This window comes from Peromyscus californicus, unplaced genomic scaffold (genome assembly GCF_007827085.1).
Source record: "Peromyscus californicus insignis strain IS unplaced genomic scaffold, ASM782708v3 Scaffold_1__1_contigs__length_55948999, whole genome shotgun sequence".
Lineage (NCBI taxonomy): Eukaryota > Metazoa > Chordata > Mammalia > Rodentia > Cricetidae > Peromyscus > Peromyscus californicus.
Genome location: NW_026294492.1, coordinates 18,025,959 through 18,043,962, shown reverse-complemented (window position 1 = coordinate 18,043,962; position 18,004 = coordinate 18,025,959). Strand labels below are relative to the sequence as shown.

Below are 18,004 nucleotides of genomic sequence, written 5' to 3'. Positions count from 1 at the left end.
GCCTGTCCTGGATCTCACTCTGTAGACCAGGCTGGCCTCGAACTCACAGAGATCTGCCTGGTTCTTTCTCCCAAGTGTTGGGATTAAAGGCTCCTTTGTTTGTTTTTGAAGTAAGGGCTCAGACCTTACTCCAGAATGTAAGGCTCCTGCTCCCCCTGAGCTGTGTGCCTCCAGCCCAGCTTGTCACTTTTAACTTTGCTTTTTCTCTTTTAACCCCTTTCAAACCTAAGAGACCAGTGTAGAATCGGAAAGTCTTTCAAAAGGTTGAAAATTTCACAAAACCTCAGCGAGCTGTAAAAAGTGTCAGTCTGTGTGTACTAGATAAGGTGCCAGCTTAGTACGGTGAGGGAAGAGTCTTGACCCCTTCAGCTGGACACCTCACTGCTCAGACAGTATCCCACACGTCAGTCACTGCAGGCCGGCAGATTGATCCGGGCTGGGAGCGCTGCACATCCGCAGAGCCACTGTTTCAGCCCTCGAGGCTCCATTAACACGTAGACTCCCCCTCCCTTTTTCCTGAAAATTACCCAGAGAGGAACCGTCTTGTGCCTTTGGGGACTCCTGTCTGTCTCTTGCCGTTTATGAAGATGGAGCTGGGCTGAGGAGAGAGGCAAAGGCCTATTTTGTGGTTCAGATGCATTAGACAACCGCTGGGATAATGGAGGGGAAGGCCGCTCGTCTGCAATCAGCGGCCTGCAGAGTGGTGGCTGAGGCCTGGCTCCAATTGCAGAGGAAGTGTCTGGGGTGTGATGAAATCACTGCTATTACGACTCCTAAAGAGAGGGACTAAGGGAACCTGAGCAAGAGCCCTGTGAGTGCCTCAAGCTGTACTTACTTTATAATCACCATTTCTCAGGGCAGAGGACTCAGAATGAGTCTTGATTGAAATCTCGAATGTCGGCTGAGGCTATGCTGAATGTTCTGATGGTGTATACTCTTTGTGAGTGTCGCTGGGGTAGAGAAGTGTTCTGGATTTGCCTACGCATAACTGTCATCCTTGTATTTCTTCCTCCGGTGGACATAGTGCAGAATGTAAATTGTTTCTGGGTAATAACTCTGATTCCAACTAATGACAGCTCTTACACAGATATTTCCTGGGCCTCTGCTGTTGAGGACTGTCTTTGGAACAATAGAAGCCAGTCCGGTGTCATTTGCTGGCGGTAGAGAGACGCGCTAAGTCCTTCAGCATGTTTAAAGTCACATTAACGATTTTATTCAGCCAGGTGTGGTGGTGCGCACCTTTAATCCAGCACTCGGGAGGCAGAGGCAGGTGGATCTCTGTGAGTTGGAGGCCAGCCTGGGCTACACAGTAAGTTCCAGGCCTTCCAGTACTAACTACATAGTGAGACCCAGTATAATAATAATAATAATAATAGCAATAATAGTAATGATAAGTCGTTCTAAGGAGTGGGAACATTACTAGAACCTTTCAAGCTTCCTGTGTGTCCCTTTAAATCCTGTCTTCACAGCACCAGAGATGACTGATGGATGTCTTGATTATTTTAATTATTGCTTCCTCATCCCTCTCCTTTGTAAGAGGGAGTTTCACCATCTTGTATACACGGCGTAGACATCATGTTTAGGTCCCTTGTTTTTGAGCTTTAAACAAATGGTGTATTATATAGTCTTCTGTGACTCTGAGTGTGCGTGTGTGTGTGTGTGTGTGCGCGCGCGCGCGCGTATGCTCGTGCTCCCTGGAATTAAAGGTGTTCGCCACCAGCCGGGCGGCAGTGGTGGTGCACGCCTTTAAGCCCAGCACTCGGGAGGCAGAGCCAGGCAGATCTCTGTGAGTTCGAGGACAGCCTGGTCTACAGAGTGAGATCCAGGACAGGCTCCAAAACTACACAGAGAAACCCTGTCTCGAAACACAAAACAAAAACAAACAAAGGCGTGCACCACCACTTCCCAGCATCCATCCAGCCCTTTGTTTTGAAATAGTGTTTCCCATTGTTCTGGAACTCACCAAGTAGGCTAGGCGAGCATCTGTCTTGTTTTACCTCCCCAAAACACTCGGATTACAACCTCATGCCACTATGTGTGGTTTCTGTTGTTGATTGTTTCTTATTATTTATTTATTTATTTGTTTATTTTTTCGAGTCAAGGTTTCTCTGTGTAGCTTTGGCTGTCCTGGAACTCACAGGCTGGCCTTGAATTCAGATCTGCGCCACCACTGCCTGGCTTGTTGATTTTTCATGTGAGTCCTGGGACTCAAACTGAGATCCTCAAGCTTAGAGGCAGCAATGCTCTTCTGACTGAGCCAGCCCTCCAGCCCCTCCCCCTTGTTTTCTGAGACTGTCTCTCACTGAACCTGGAGCTCACCATTTTGGCTAGACTGGCAGGCCATTGAGCACCTACGATCTGCCTGTCTCCCTCCCCCACCCACCCAAACACTGGGGTCACAGGTCACAGCCCTATCATGCTGTCCCAGGTTTTTACCTGGATGCTGGGGGTCTGAACTCAAGTCCTCGAACTTACACAGAAGCTTGTTCCCACTAAGCCGTCTCCCAGGCCCGCACTCAATATTATTTCAAAGACACATCCTCTTGTGTGTATGTTATTTTTACTGTTGTGACTTGGCAGAATTCACAATACTCCTGGCATGGGCATTTCACTGTTTCCTGGCTTTGTTTTTGAAATTACGAACCACATTGCTTTGGATACTTTTGTAACTATCTCTGTATGCAAATATTTGACAAGTCTCTCTGTGGTCTTTTACCCAGAAATGGCTCTCACTGTGACGCTGTTTGGTTCCTACAAATTGCTTTGTAGTATATTTCGAGGCCAGGTATTATAATGCTTTCTTCTTTTTTACTCAAGATTGATGTAGGTACTAGTATTTGCGTGTGCTTCCATATGAATATAAGGATTGTTTTGTTTTCTATGAAGAAGGTTGGGCTAGGGATATAGATCAAAAACTCTATTCGTAGCTCATCTAGCATATACTTAAGGTCTCAGGATCAGTCCTTACCTGGAAAAAAAAAACAGTCAAAATAACAAGAAACCTGTCAAGGCTCATGTCTAGGATCCCAGTACTTGGTTGGCTCAGCCAACATTGGTGCATTTGAAGCCGGCTTGTACTCTACAGCGACGTCCTGTCTCACACATAGAAAGAATGATGTTTGCTGTAGGATTTTGGCAGAGACTTCTTTGAGGAAGAAGCATTGCTTTTTGTTCTTGGTTTGCTAACTACTTCTATTATGGGTGCATTTAGTTTTTATCAGATAGTTCTTCCATGGAGGGAAGGTGATGGGTTCCATTTGGGTGCGTGGTGTTGGGACTGCCCGGGAAGCACCCCGGGAGGCCCTGGGTCTGGGGAGCTGAAGCTCAGCCTAGAGCGGTGGGTTGAGAGTGGAGTCTGCAGCAGCTTACGGGTGGCGGTGGTAAGTGAGATCGCACTGCCCCGGGAAGGCGGAGAAGGTTAAGGAACATCAAAGAAGCAGAAGGAGGGCTGGAGAGATGGCTTAGAGGTTAAGAGCACCGACTGCTCTTCCAGAGGTCCTGAGTTCAGTTCCCAGCATCCACAAGGTGGCTCACAACCATCTATAATGAGATCTGGCGCCCTGTTCTGTATACTAAATAAATAAATCTTTAAAAAAAAAAAAAAGAAGCAGAAGGAAAGGGGGAGTTGTGGGTCAGAGATGCTGGAGAGCAAGCCAAGGATGATTAGAGTTTGGGAGCTCAGCGTTCACTAACTAGCATTGAAGGCTTCCTCGGTGTGTTAGTTACTTGTCTTGTTGCTGTGCTAAAATACCCTGATAAAAGCCACTTAAGGAAGGCAGGGTTGGCCAAGCTCTGGTGACGCACACCTTGAGTCCCAGCACTCGGGAGGCAGAGATAGCCGGATCTCTGAGTTCGAGGCCAGCCTGGTCTACAGATTGTGTTCCAGGACAGCCAGGGCTGACAGAGAAACCCTGTCTTGGAACACCAAAAGAAGAAGAAGAGGAGGGGGAGGCGTGTGGGAAGGGGAGGAGGAGAAGGCTGAAGCCAAGTTTAATGGATTCAGGAGTGACAGGTAAGGAGGAGATGGGAATGGCTAGGGGTGGAGAGAGATGTAAGAGAAGCAAGCTGTTTTGTTTTAGGTTGAGGGCGGCTGTGCCCCAGTCAGTGTGATACATGGCTGGGGTAAGAGCCATACTTCATGGCTTCTCCTCAGCGGACTCCAGCATGGGATGGGGAGCTGTTCACAGTTACATTTTACCCACTCTGAAGGAAACAAGTTCTTTAATTTTTGTTTGCTTTTAAGATGGGTCTGGGCCGGGCAGTGGTGGTGCACGCCTTTAATCCCAGCACTCGGGAGGCAGAGGCAGGCAGATCTCTGTGAGTTTGAGTCCAGCCTGGTCTACAGAGTGAGTTTCAGGACAGGCTCCAAAGCTACACAGAGAAACTCTGTCACAACCACCCCCCCACTCCCCACCCCCGCAAAAAAAGTGGATCTCAGGTTGTTCACTGGCCTCAAATTTAATATGCAACTGAGGCTGGCCTTGAACTCTTGATTCTCCTGTTTCTACCCCGAGTGCCAGCATTAACTGTGTGCATCACCACACCCAGCTAAATTTGTTTTTTTTTAAAAAATATAAACCCCAGTGAATCTCTTTTCCCCAAAGACACAGCCCCTAGAAAACTGCAGTTCTTATTACATGCTATTATAACAAGAATTTCAGAAGATGTATTTACATTTATTTGTAAAAGTGACTGGCCTCCGATGGTTCTGCGTCGTCCTCTGTCTACTGATAGAAGCAGTGACCTCAATTCATGTGAAGAGAGCAAAATGCTGGGCAAACACCTGTGTGCCAGGTAGTCGTGTGTCCTCTGTTTACCCATTGACACTGTGTCCCAGCTTTTCCATGCTCTCAGCAGGTGTCCACTGGAGACTGAGCAAACCAGGTCTTGGTCTGTTTTCCTGTGTGTGGAGCTCTGCCATCTAGCAAAGGGAGTGAGTGTACAGGCTGGAGGAGGCAGAACCTTCCTGATGCCAGAAGTAGTCTTGGGGGATGCTTTCAGAGTCTGAGGTTTCTTGAAGGAGGAGGAGTTTGGGCTACAAGTCGGGAAGGTCCAGGGTCAACAGGTAAGGAGGTGGCAGGTAGGGTCCCTGGAACCTGGGCTAGCCGCTTTGGGAGATGTCACTAAAGCCTCCATTCGCAAGGGAAAATGTCGCATGCTGAGTTGCTTTGCTGTGCCCGGGGGCTGGACAGAGAGTTCCAGAAAACTCAGGCTTCTGCGTTCCCGGCTCACAGAAGTCCCCTTTACATTCAGGCGATGCTGTAGCTAGTTCTCCTGAGGGAAGGGAAGAAGCCGAGAAGGAAGAGATGTAAGGTGAGGGTCTCTGCCCAGTCACAGGGTGCCACAGAAGTTTCAGTGGCAGTTCCGTGTCTTGCCAACAACTCTCCCCTCACAGGCCTACGAAAGCCACAACCCAGTTCCTCCCGTCCCATCAGGCAAGTCCCCAACCTCTAGGCATTGTTGGGGTTGAGAGAGTGATCTCTGGGGCCCTTTAGCTGAAGGCTGATGTTATCAGCTGTGAGAAGTGAGGGGCTGCTGATAATGCCGCCTTGTGTGTCCCGTGTAGAGATGGACAGTGACTTGTGTGTTTGTGAGTAGGAACATCTGTGGGCCAGATGTGTGTTGATGTGGCAGCACACACTTCCTCATAGGTGCCTCTTTGGCCTTGGGTCCTGTGCTGAGCTGCTGGGATAGAAGGATTCACGTGCTATATCCCCAGCTGCAAGATGTATGGGAGGGGAAGGACGGCCCAGACAGCGACTCAGCAGCCATGGGAGGGAAGAGCGGGAGGCTCCCGGGCTCGGGCACCGGGGCAGACCATGAGTCTACTCTCTGAGACGGAGATCCAGAAGAAGTGTGGGGAGAGGATGAGCTCAGGTGAAGGCTTCCCGCATCTGGCTAACGTGCTGGTGGGACAGCCAGAACAGCTGTGCAAGGAGTGACGTGCCCGGATGTGGAACTTGACGGAAGTGCCGGGCAGAGGGTAACTTGAGTCACCAGGTGTGAGGTGTTCTAGATGACATGAATAGAGGGCTGCAAGGGAGATCTAGGGATCCCTCTCATCCCCTATCTACCCAGTAATCCAAGGGAGAAGATTGAGGATGAGAGTAGAGATGGAAGGAAGTCTGGGAGCAAAGAGTGTCACTGAAGCTAAGGCAGGCAGCCCGAAATCCGATGGCTTGGGTGTGTGTGTGTGTGTGTGTGTGTGTGTGTGTGTGTGTGTGTGTCCGTGTGTCCCTTAGGCTCGTGTACCCATGTACAAGCACTACCCATGTGTACCCATGTACAAGCACTGCCCACCTCCTGAGGCTTAGCTGGGCGGAGGTGTCCTGGCTTGGCGTCTTGGGAGTTGGGCCAGCCATGAGGATGCACAGACCAATAAGGATCATACAGGTGGGCACCGCACCAATGAGGACCTTGAGGGTGACGACCACTTCCTCTGCTTGCTGGCAGGCCCCTGCCTTATACCCCGCGAACCTGGAGAAACACCACCCCTCAATCCTGTCAGCTTTGCTGAGCATGACTCCTTGGGTGAGAAGTCATAGACATGGCGTCCCCACCTTCTCCTGAAAACTGACTTCTAGCCAGGTTGGGTATGTGAAGGGCCAGAGAGGAGTCCAGAGCCCCTTTCTTAGTCCTGATGATGGGTTTCCCCCACACTCCATGGAGTGGAGCATGCACTCCAGACTCATGGGTGACCTCTAGGAGGGGGTTCTGTCTCCTCCCCTTCCCCCCCCACCCCGGTCTTCTGTGCTTTTGGTATACCCCAGCCCTGGGACTGACTGACTCCAAACCGAGGGTGGAGATGCCCAGGGCGCCTGCTCCTGAGAGCTTGGTGAAGAAGACGTAGGATGAGTAGAAGATCGTCTCCACGCCTGGGCCATGCTGGTGCTGCAGCTGGAAGTCATCCACCACATCTGGCAACATGGACCTGGGGGGTGGGGGCGCATGGAGTTAGCCCTCTTCCCTTTGAAAATCAACAGACGGCCTGTGAGTCCTCAGGAGGGCAGAGACCAAGTTGGAGACCTCTGCTCAGGACCAACCCACAGCATCCAGCAGGATGTCTGTGTTTCCCTCTGTTCTGTGGTTGGCTCTTTTTTTTTTTCCCCCTGAGACAGGGTTTCTCTGTGTAGTTTTGGTGCCTGTCCTGAAACTCACTCTGTAGACCAGGCTGGCCTCGAACTCACAGAGATCCGCCTGCCACTGCCTCCCCAGTGCTGGGATTAAAGGCGTGTGCCACCACCACCCGGCCACTGGCTCCTTTTGAGGAAGGCCCCACCCAGGGAGTCGGACAGCAGGCAGAAGAAAGACTCCCTTATGGGAGGGTATGAGGCGCCCAATCCCCTGTCCCTTCATCCAGCCTACCAGGGTAGCAGCAGGGACACAGCAATGCTCACACCAGAGACAAAGGCCACAACATAGGCCACAGGCGCTGAGGGCACAGCAGCCAGCAAGATAGAAAAGGGCACCATCACCTGGGGAGAGAGACCTGTGAGCTGGTCCTCCACAGTTTCCCCGGCTTGCTTTCTCATAACAGGCTCAGCCTTTGTTATGCATGATAAGCCCTGCACCTGGTCCTGTGCTAGGCCCAGCAGACCCAAGGGAACCCTGGTCTAAACCCTGCTGAGCTCAGGCTCCCTGGTTACCTCCTCAGCCACCCCCAAGCTTTGCGTCTTGCTTCACTCACACAGATCCCGAACGCGGATGTCCTCTTCCCAAATCGCTGGAGAACCCACTCCCACAGCGGGGTGCTCAGCACGGCTGAGATCTGTGAGCAGACAGCATCATCCCACAAGGGCCCTGAGGTCCACACCTTCCCCCAGACCTCAAAGTCCTTGCTTTTAGGTAGGCCACCCAACCTCAGACTGTCTGGTTTGAACCAGTAACTATTAACTATGAGTCTGACCCCCAACTCCACCCTCTGCTGAAAAGAGACTGAAACAAGACGTGATCATTAGAACTCTGGCCACAGAGGTTCTCCCTCAGGCTCCCAAGGGCTCCAGTCTCCACCTCCTTGGTCCCCTTACCAGGATGGTTAGCACCAAGCCCTGGACGTGGTCTTGTAGCCGGGAGGCATGTAAACAGAACAGGACCAGGTAGCTTTGTTCCACCTGAGATGATGCACAGGGAGCAGTCATATGCAGGGGATTGGCAGGAATTCAGAAGTCATGTGTAAAGGGAAGGTCTCCAGTAAGGCCTCTTCACCAAGTCCTTGAACTCCAAGGATTCCCCCTCACCACAGATACGAGCGTCATTCCTCCTGCACTGTCCCCGTTTGTATAGTTAGGTAGGATCAGATAGACTTGACTAGACTCCAGGTAATAGAGAATGTCCTCCCAGACACCATCGACTTCTTGGAACCCCAGTCACACAAGCCACACCCAGGTCTTCCCTCTCAGCCCCTCTCAGCCCTGTGTGACATCCCCTATAAAACTAAAACCTACACCAGGCATGGTGATGCATGCTCGTAACCCCAGCGCTTGCGTGGAGGCGGGAGAATCAGGAGCTGATGACCGGAATCAGCCACATAGCAAGTTTAAAGCCAGCCTGGGCTACATGAGACTCGATTTCCAATGCCTGTTTACAATAAGCACAGCCAGAGCAAATCAAAGGTCACTCGGTCAGCGGTACCTGGACGGCAGCCGAGATGAACAAGAAGGAGACCACCAGACTCAAGTAGGGCGGGTGCCGGGAAGTGATGGCCAGCCCCGCGAAGAAGCTCAGGCCTGAACCTGAGGCTGGGGCGGAAGTGTCTGCAAAACAGGAAAGTGATACCTGGATTGGGAGAGTTTAAAAACTCACCCCCCGGGGGGTGGGGTGGGGGGGAGTCCTGCTCCCAGCTTCTGCCTCGCATGTCCTCACTGCACCCCCATACCTGGCTGCTCCTTCACTCCTAGGCACAGCAAACTGCCACACACAGGGTAAGTCAACGCAACCACAGCGGCTGCGAGGCAATAGAGCCGAGCCTGCGGGACGGGACAGAACGGCGCTGAGGGTGACGTTTCCAGACCACGGAGGAAAAGCAGGAGCACCCCTCGATGCCAGCGGAAAGCTCATCCCCCCCAAGCCCAAAGATGCTGCCTTCTGCTCCTCCGGTTCGCTCAGAGTTAGACCTCAGAGCTCGGGACAGTCTCGCTTTTCTGGTGACTCTTGGCCCCCATAGGGAAGGGAACATCCGAGCCACCAGAGGTCAGCATGCTTGATGTCCCATCTTAGTCAGCAAACGGGCATTGCTGCTAACTTCTGTGTCCTAGATCCTGGGGTCACAAGGACGAGCAAGTGGCCCCTCATCCGCAGTAAGGGGTGGGGGCAGTGGGGAGGGGTGCGCGCATCCATAGCCAGTCAACAGGAGTGTGATGGATGGTGACCCGGATGAAATACAGAGAAAATAAAGATGCAGATAAAGAGAGGCACGGGATGATAGCCAACGAGGACAGAGGGCGCTTCTGGGAGCGGGAGGAAGGGAGCTCCAGGCACTGCCCTGGCCTCGCCCTGGAAAGCACACTGTTCTTGGCTCCAGTTCTCTGTTTTCCTTGTCCTGAAGTTGTTGGTAATTTTGTGTGTGAATTTTTTTTTTTGAGGCAGGGTCTTTGTGTAGCCCAGGCTGGCCCTATAACTCACTATGTAGCCAAGGATGACCTTGCACTTGGGATCGTCTTTGCTCCCACCTCTGGGTGCTGGGGTTACAGCTGCGACCCATCATTGGCTTCGATGGTGCTGAAGGGCTTCAAACTTGCGGGGCAAATCCTCTACCGACTGAGCTGTAACCCGGTCCCTGCCTTCTCTGCTGTTCTTGTCCATTAGCGGTTTTTGTCATCCCCACCCCCCAAGAAGCACACACACTGAGTGCTTTGTTTATTTCGAGGCTGGTTTCATATAACCCAGGCTAGCCCTAAACTGACTGTATAACCAGAGATAGCCTTGAACTTCTGCTCTTCCTGTCTCCGCCTCCCAGGTGTTCCGCCATGCCATGCCTCGCTTGTGGCTTTGCTGTTACTATTTGGTTGGCTTTGGCCATGCCTGGTGATTGAATTTATTTAGTACCTCATGCATGCTGGTCAAGTGCCCTCCCACTGAGCTACATCCCCTAATGGTTTGTTTTCTCTCTCTCTCTCTCTCTCTCTCTCTCTCTCTCTCTCTCTCTCTCTCGCTCTTTCTCGCTCTCTCTCTCTTTCCCCCCTCCCTTCCTTCTTCCCTTCCAGACAGGCTTTAGTGGAGAACCTGACAGGTATTGGGGCTTGTGAGTTCAGCCAGAGAAGTAGGAAAAAGGTGAGGGCACATAAAGTAGGCATCCCCACCCAAGAGGAAGAAACGACAGAAGAGCATCCCTGGAGGAAGGAGTTGACTCCGCAGAGGGAGTCCTGGGTACCTCAGACACTTACGGCATCTGGGGAGACAGCGGTACTCCCGGGGAGCTGCACTCCAGGATCCTCACACCTCCGAGACCCATGGGCACTGGACACGATGAGCCCATGGACGGCGGCTCCCATCAGCGTCCCTGCCATCTCCATGGTCATCCCTGGAGACAGAGTATGTACAAGGTGACGCGGCGAGCTGCAGGATCTGAAAGAGAGCAGCTTCCGGCCGGAACTCAGCTGTGCTGTACTCACGGTATGCAGTGGCCGAGTCTCGCTCTCTGGGGCTGGGAGTGAGGATCATAGTGAGCGCCGTGTAGGGAACCTGGAAGAACTGGATGGCCCCTCAGAGATTAGGATGGCCTCTACCATCCATACTGTCACTCAGGTTCTATGTCTCCTTCCCTTGCCACTTTGCTATGCAAAAGCCAGCAGCCACCCTGTCCCATCCAGGTTCCTAAAAGACCCAACCATCTGAATCTCAAAGCTAAGGGCTCAGAAGCAAAGCCCTGAGCAGAGCCAGGATTATTAGTGACAGGTTTCTAAGCACCAATGGGCAGGTCAGAGCAGTGAGTCCGGACCTACAACACCCTGACTCCAAATAGAAATCCTGTCTGGCATTGGGAATCACCAGAACCAGGCCGAGGAGGGGGCGATCACACACTTACCGTAGCCAGGGCCTGGAACAGGCAGTAGAAGGTGGTATACCAGAGCCCACGCAGGCTGGTGAATGGGGGCAGGAACCACAGGAAGAAGTAGGCCAGGGCAATGAAGGGCATGCAGCCCAGCGCCCTGTAGAGGCACAGCTAAGGCACTATGCCTACCACACGGGGCACCAAGGACTCAGCAGGGACAACCTCACCCTGTCTCTGCCCTTTGACGGGACCCTGGAGCTGGGGCTCTCAGGGAGCCACAGAGACAGGGGGAAGCGAGGGTAATGGAAGGAGGGGCATTCACTGTTGGGACTCTGGCCAGGGCCCTTGGAGGTGCTGTTCCCTGTACTCAGAACACTGGAGAACTGGGGGTTCACTTACTGATAGCGCATTTGGCTAGCACATATAAGGTACTTCGTTTGATTTCCTGGAGCACACGTACATTGTTTTTCCTCTAGGACCTTCTAGCCCAGTCCCACTCCATGAGCCACAGACAGAGTGGGGAGCCCCGGAAGCTTGTTCAGCCCTGTGCCCACTGATGAGGAACGGACAATCCCTAAGCATGTCTCTGGACTACTGTAAGACTCATATTCTGACCTAGCTTATCTCCTGCACCGCACAGGCTTGTCCTCTAACCATCCACAGGTATCAACCAAGAAACAGGCTGTGACAGTGACCTAGGGCCAAGGGGTTGGGAATCTAAGCACCAAGGGACTGCTCACCAAGGCATCAGTCGTCCAGATCTTGTCCTTCTGCTTTTGTTGATGAAGAAGCCAGCCACAGGGTCCGCAACTGCCCCAGACACCTTCCCTCCGAACAAGGCAAGTGACACCTGGGCAGCGGGGATCTGAAACCATCAAGAAGATACAGCCAAGGCTCCGCAAAACCAGAGACTATAGTCAGGCTCGCTTGCCGTGGAAAGGGGGATCTGGGAACTCATCTAGAGCTACAGCCATGGCGGAAAGGGCTCCTTCCCGGGACATGATTCCAGAAAGCTCTGAGGGACATCGGAGCCAGTGAGGAGAGGTGTAAAGTCACTGTTCTCAACCTCTGGGTCACGACCCCACGGGGGTTGCATATTGGATATTTGCATTATGATTCATAATAGTAGAAAAATTATAGCTATGAAGTAGCAATGATATAATTTTATGGTTAGGGGTCACCACAACATGAGGAACTGTATTAAAGGGTGGCAGCATTAAGAATGTTGAGAACCAGTGAGATAGAGTTTCATGTCTCAAGGTCAGTATGTAGGCAAGGATGACCTTCAACTTCCAACCCTGTCTCTGCTACTGGGATTATAGGATTGTGCCACTGTGCCCATTTCATGCATGCTAGCGTGGTAGTTTGAATGTAATTGGCCCCATAAGCCCACAATCTCATAGGGAGTGGCATTATTAGGAGGTGTGGCTCCGTTGGAGTGGGTATGGCCTTGTTGGAGGAAGTGTGTCACTGTGGGGGCGGGCTTTGAAGTTTCATATACTCAGGATACCGCCCAGTGAGTCAGTTGGCTTCCTGTTGCCTGCAAGATGCAGGATACTTGCTTATTCCTCCAGTACCATGCCTGCCTGCATGCTGCCATGCTCCCTGCCATGATGGACGGAACCTCTGAACTGTAAGCAAGCCACCCCAATGAAATGTTTCCTTTAGAAGAGTTGCTGTGGTCATGGTGTCTCTTCACAGCAGCAGTAATCCTGACTAAGACACTAGACAACCACTCTACCTGTTGAACTATCCCCATCTTGTTTTGTTTCGAGACAGGGTTGGCCTCAAACTAGCCATGCTGCCGAGCCTGGGTTTGAACTCCCGATCCTCGTGCCTCTGCCTCTCTGCTGAAATGCTGGGATTACAAGTGTCTGTCACCACATCCGGCTATTATTTTCCTAGTACAAGCAGGATGTAATGAGTATCTTTGAAGAGATTTCCCTCCATGGCCTTTTTATCGTTGCTCTCAAACGTGGGTCACAGGGCTAGCGACCAAAACCAAAGTGGCAGCATGGGTGGAGAGGAGGTAGGAAGACCAGGGGGCCCTGGGCGGCTGCCCACACTCACCTGTGCCACATCGAGTAGGAAGGGCTGCAGGTAGAAGGCCGAGGCGCTGGAGGCCACCTGGTTGGGGACTCCACCAATGCCATAGCACACCTTCGTACAGACTGACAGGCGACCGGTCCTGTTGTCCTGGGGGAGACACAAGAACTAACCCCTATCCCTAGAGACACAAAACAGCTCCCCACACCCCAATGACTCTCATAAAAATCCTAGGTTCCCTGACTCAGTAACCCCAGCCTCATTTTGACCCCAGAGCATCCTAAAGGGAAGTGAGAGAGAATTAAAAAGCAGAATTCTAAACCGTGACCTCTAAACCATTCCGGGGGGGAAGTTCTTCCTTGCATACTGCCCCCATGCTTCCTGCCATAGCCACATAGTACTGAGTCAGTAATCAGAGTGAGCTGTGGGCCCCTGTATGACCCTGAATAAATCCCTTTATGTCTCTAGGCCATGTTTTCCTCATCTATCAGAGGCAATTGCCTGCCAGCTTCACAAGGTTGTCATGATGGTGGACCCGAGACAGTGGTTCTGAGAATCGATCGTTCAGTGTTTGGGTTTATTTTACACTTGTGTGTGCATGTGTGTGTGTGTGTGTGTGCGCGTGTGCGTGTGCGTGTGCGTGTGCGTGTGCGTGTGTGTGAGATGCATGCTCCACAGCACACATGTGGAGGTCACAGTTTGTTCTCTCTTTCCATCATGGGAACTCTAGGTATGGAACTCAGGTCATCAGGCTTGGTGGCAGGTGTTTACCCACTCAGTCCTCCAATGTTTGTGACTTTTGCAAGGCACCTGTCGAGTCCCCGGCATCAGCTGTGGTGGGGATGTGTACACCATAGACACCAGCAAACCTTACCCCTTTCCTTTTGGGAGGACTGTTTATCAACCCAGCAGTATCACAAAATAGTGAAGAGCCTGGAACATGGAATATCACCGTCCCTCAGCCATCCAGCAGAGTCATAAACATTTGATTGCCAGCTCACAGCCCCACGTGGTCCAAACACGGCTCCTTGCTGCCATCCCACTGTGAAACCAGCTCCGCACCCCATTCGCCACATGGCATTAAATAACACTGGTGTTTGCTCAGTGGCTCGGGCCACACACAACCTTGGTCATCCTCGGTGGTTCCTGTCTTTTCCAGTTCCCCTGCCACATCTGTCAGGTGAGCCTCCTAAGTGGCTCCTCTGCCGCTAGTCCACTCCCCTGCAGCAGCCAGTGCTCTTTGTTCGAATAACATAAATCAGACTCTGTTTAAAACCAATAACTTGTCTGTCTTTATTGTCTAGTAAAAAGCCAAGTCCTCGAAATGGCCTACAGGAATCCCACTCTGATCCCACTCCCTCCCTTCCAATAGCTTTCTTGGTGTTAGGTTCTTATTGTTCAAACGCGTTGAGACTGTTGCTTCCTCAGGGCCTTTGTGTTTCTGTCTTCTCTAGAAGGTTCTTTTGTGTCTTTCAAGAGTTGATTGCTTGCCATTCAGGTATGAGTTTAAATGTTCCTTCCTCAGAGACATTCCCTGACAACTTGGGTCTCTGAATCGCCCAGACTGTCTGGTATATTCTCATTTATTCCTATTTCTCCCCCTGACCACTTAAGCTGAGAGCATAAATGTTCTCCCTCAATGTGGTGCCTCTTGTACCTGGGCATACTGTAGGTGCTTAATATATGCTTTTAAAGCAATACATGGCCACGAGGACACTGTAAAGTACTCTATGTTCAGATAAGGCTAGGAATCATTTTTTTCATCCTTTGCCTGGGGACGGATGCAGGATAGAAAGCTAAGACTTTGTCCATTTCAGTATCTTGTAGGCACCACAGGCAGGCTACATGGAAGGGAAGGTCTTCCCAGATAAGGTTTATCTCCCACTTCACACATGCTTCCTACCCCAGGCGAGAAACCGCTCTCAATGCTGGGTGCATTCTTTTTCTGATATTTGTGTGAACATTATTGCAACTTCCAGAAACGCTTAGTTGGTAGAATCCAGCGTGAGTGGATTCCCATCCCATAATGAGTCTCTTGTTTCCCCCTAAATGGGCCTGTAGAGGTTTTAGATAATAGAAGACCAGCCAGACAAACTCCAAAAGAAACTGAGATGATACAGTCTTGCGGTCTTCCGAATGATCATTTGGTCGCCTTACCCCGTCAGTCCACGGAATCTACATTTTACAAACTGACAAACTGACTGTGTGATCTAGGCAGGGCTAGCCTTGCTGAGCCTCAGTTTCTTGACAAGTAAAATGCAGACGTATACACCCCATAGCATTAAGGATAATTAAACACTGATGCTTCGTGGCAATCTGTTTTCTTTCTTTCTCTCTCTTTCTTTCTTTCTTCTTGCCATTAATATATCACCTCAATTCCCTGAATTTTTCTGGAAAATGAGAGTCCCCAAAGGGCCCTCTGCCCCACTCCCAGTATGGGAGAAGTCTTACCATGATAGACAAACCCTCTGAAACTGGGCTACATCTTTACTCATCCCCTTTTCTGGTTGTTAAGATTGTTCAGGTCTTACTATGCTTCCCAGAACCTCAAGGAATCTTCCTGCCTCAGTCTCCCCAGCCAGGAACTGGGATTACAGGCACACCGAGGCACCAGGGGTCTCCCAGTTGAGGGGTGCCTCTTTCTTTTGCTCTGAGTTGCCTGACTCAGTAAACACTGAGTCAAGATAGGGGATGGGGGGGGGGCGGGAGGAGGGAAGAGAGGGGAATCTGTGGTTGGTATGTAAAATGAATAGAAATCTCTCAATAATAATAATAAAAGATAGAGGATGGAGGTGGTAGTCTATTGAAGCCGCAGGAACACCTTGCCAGTGGAACTGAGGTAGGTTCTGAACAGAGCGCGACACAGCCCGAGGCTCTTAACCCCTCTCTGGCATTGGCAACAGTCTCCACATTAGCCCCAGCCCGAGCTCTACCCACGAAGAGAACGCAGAGGGTCTAAGAACACCTTGGATTCCAATCTACCCTCTCCCCATACCTCCAAAGCCCCCCGCCTGGGCACCCGGGGGATCGTCTTTCTAAGGAGAACTCGGTATCTGGGCAGCACCGGGGTTTCAGAGGGAGGCTAAGTCCATTGGAGCAGCTTTGAGTTTGGGGAAGGCAGGCAGCCCCCTTACCAACATCTGCCGGGGCTGAAGCGGTGGCCTGGGATCAGGACACTAGAGACCTGGTCCTTCCTGCCTGCCTATTAGTTGCTTCACATCAGGACTCTGGGTGCCATCCCGTTTTCTCTAGGGTGTTCCAGTGGGGCACCAAACTCTATACTCTGCCCAACATCTGGATAAAGGGCTATGGCAGGCGCCTGTCTTCCCTGCCCATGGGAGCGCCGAGCAGCCCGCTCCCCTCTCGCCCTCCTGGCGCTCACCGAGCCTGGCTCCTGGGTGTGAGGCTCTGCAACCGGAGCCGGGGTGGGTTCGTGAGGCGACATCCGCAGGCTGCTTGTCTCTGACTGTGGCAGCGCCGGGCGCTATTGTACGAGGGGTGGGTCCGGCCAAGTGGGCGCGGCCCGGGCCCGCGGGAGCCCCAGCAGTCCCTCTGCAGTCTGTGGCAGCAGCTTGAGGATACCCAACACCTCCAAGTTTCCGGTCAATCGCCACACACCTGGGGAAAGCTGCCAAGCCCTCTGGGACGATTTTCTTTTCTTGGCCAACTTGTAGACAGAAACTCTCAGCTAACCCCACCTTGGGTGAAAGCCAGCAAATAAATTTATTCTTTAAATGAAGCAATACACTCCACTTGTTCAGACTAAAATTATAGCTGTACTTCAGGCTTTCAGTACACATTTCCCAGGCTTTCCTATAGGTAACTGGTAGGTACGTCTGTGCAACCAAGTCCTGGCAGATGAGTTAAGTGTGGTGTGTGCAATATTCCAGGAAGTGCTTTAAAAGACAAAGGACCAGCCGGACGGTGGTGGCGCACGCCTTTAATCCCAGCACTCGGGAGGCAGAGGCAGGCGGATCTCTGTGAGTTCGAGGCCAGCCTGGACTAGAGTGAGTTCCAGGAAAGGCGCAAAGCTATACAGAGAAACCCTATCTTGGAAAAACAAAACAAAACAACAACAACAAAAAAGGCAAAGGACCACACTGTATAAATAAATCTCTTGTCAAAATAGTGTGACCTGCCTGCCTTGTATTATCAGACTGCTGAAACAATGGGCCCCAGAAATTAGTCACCCCTCAAAACAAAACAAAACAACAACAACCGCCCCCCCCCCCAAAACCAATACAACAAAATCAAAAAACTCTTTCTGGGAGAAGAGGCCCTGGGCAGCCAGAGAAGGAACTTCTTAGAGAGAGATCTCCACTTGTCTGTTAGTCCTGGCCGGACTGCTGAGTTCCACTCCCTTGCGGAGACGGACTGGGGAGGTCACTGGCCCCTTTGGTTACTCTCCTCACTGCGCTCACAGTGAATATGCCTCCTCCCTTTCCTCTATTCATCGGGCTCTTTGAGTTAGTGCAGGGAGGGTGGACTGCTCAACCCGGTGTGACCTTAAGTCCAGCAGCAATAGGTGCAATGTACATACTAGACCACTGTTCCTCAGGACACAGGCACAAGCTCAACTACATACAGTAAAATGACAAACTTTTTGCTGCAAATAATCACAACATGTGGCAAGGTATTCGTGTTCTCCCAAGTGTGGGAGATAACATTCACAAACTATAAAGCACTTGTAATGGGATATATACAAATAACTCTCTTAATAACAAAAAAAAATCTCATTTTAAAGATACACAGATAAACTATAAGGACATAAAAACATGCTCATGCTGGCTGTGGCTGTGTATGATCTTTTTTAGAGACAGTTTCTCTGTGTAGCCCTGACTGTCCTGTAACTCCAATTGTAGACCAGGCTGGCCTCGAACTGCCTCCCGAGTGCTGGGATTAAAGGTATGTGCCACCACGCCCAGATGGAGTTCCTTTTCAAGGAGATTCAAATTTCCAAAATTATAT

General features: G+C 51.3%; 1 protein-coding gene across 1 annotated transcript; it reads right to left on the bottom strand.

Annotated features, from left to right (window-relative positions):
* Positions 1–4,407: 4,407 nt before the first annotated feature.
* Mfsd2b (MFSD2 lysolipid transporter B, sphingolipid) lies at positions 4,408–16,481 on the bottom strand. The gene is made up of 14 exons (XM_052745966.1): positions 16,419–16,481; positions 13,061–13,186; positions 11,731–11,855; positions 11,024–11,147; positions 10,611–10,689; positions 10,383–10,519; positions 8,876–8,966; positions 8,632–8,753; positions 8,028–8,111; positions 7,688–7,768; positions 7,366–7,475; positions 6,788–6,931; positions 6,301–6,477; positions 4,408–5,274 (listed from the first exon to the last, which is right to left on the bottom strand). The coding sequence occupies exons 1-14, from the start codon at positions 16,479–16,481 to the stop codon at positions 5,250–5,252; spliced, it is 1,488 nt and encodes a 495-aa protein (XP_052601926.1). The 3' UTR covers positions 4,408–5,249.
* Between the last annotated feature and the right edge of the window lie 1,523 nt (positions 16,482–18,004).

Excerpts from the sequence above, each read along its gene's own strand:
- Mfsd2b (XM_052745966.1), bottom strand. The coding sequence starts at position 16,481 with ATGTCGCCTCACGAACCCACCCCGGCTCCGGTTGCAGAGCCTCACACC. Across the intron at positions 13,187-16,418 it reads ACACCCAGGAGCCAGGCTCG|GACAACAGGACCGGTCGCCT; the intron begins GTGAGCGCCAGG and ends TGTCTCCCCCAG. Across the intron at positions 11,856-13,060 it reads TCCTACTCGATGTGGCACAG|ATCCCCGCTGCCCAGGTGTC; the intron begins GTGAGTGTGGGC and ends TGATGGTTTCAG.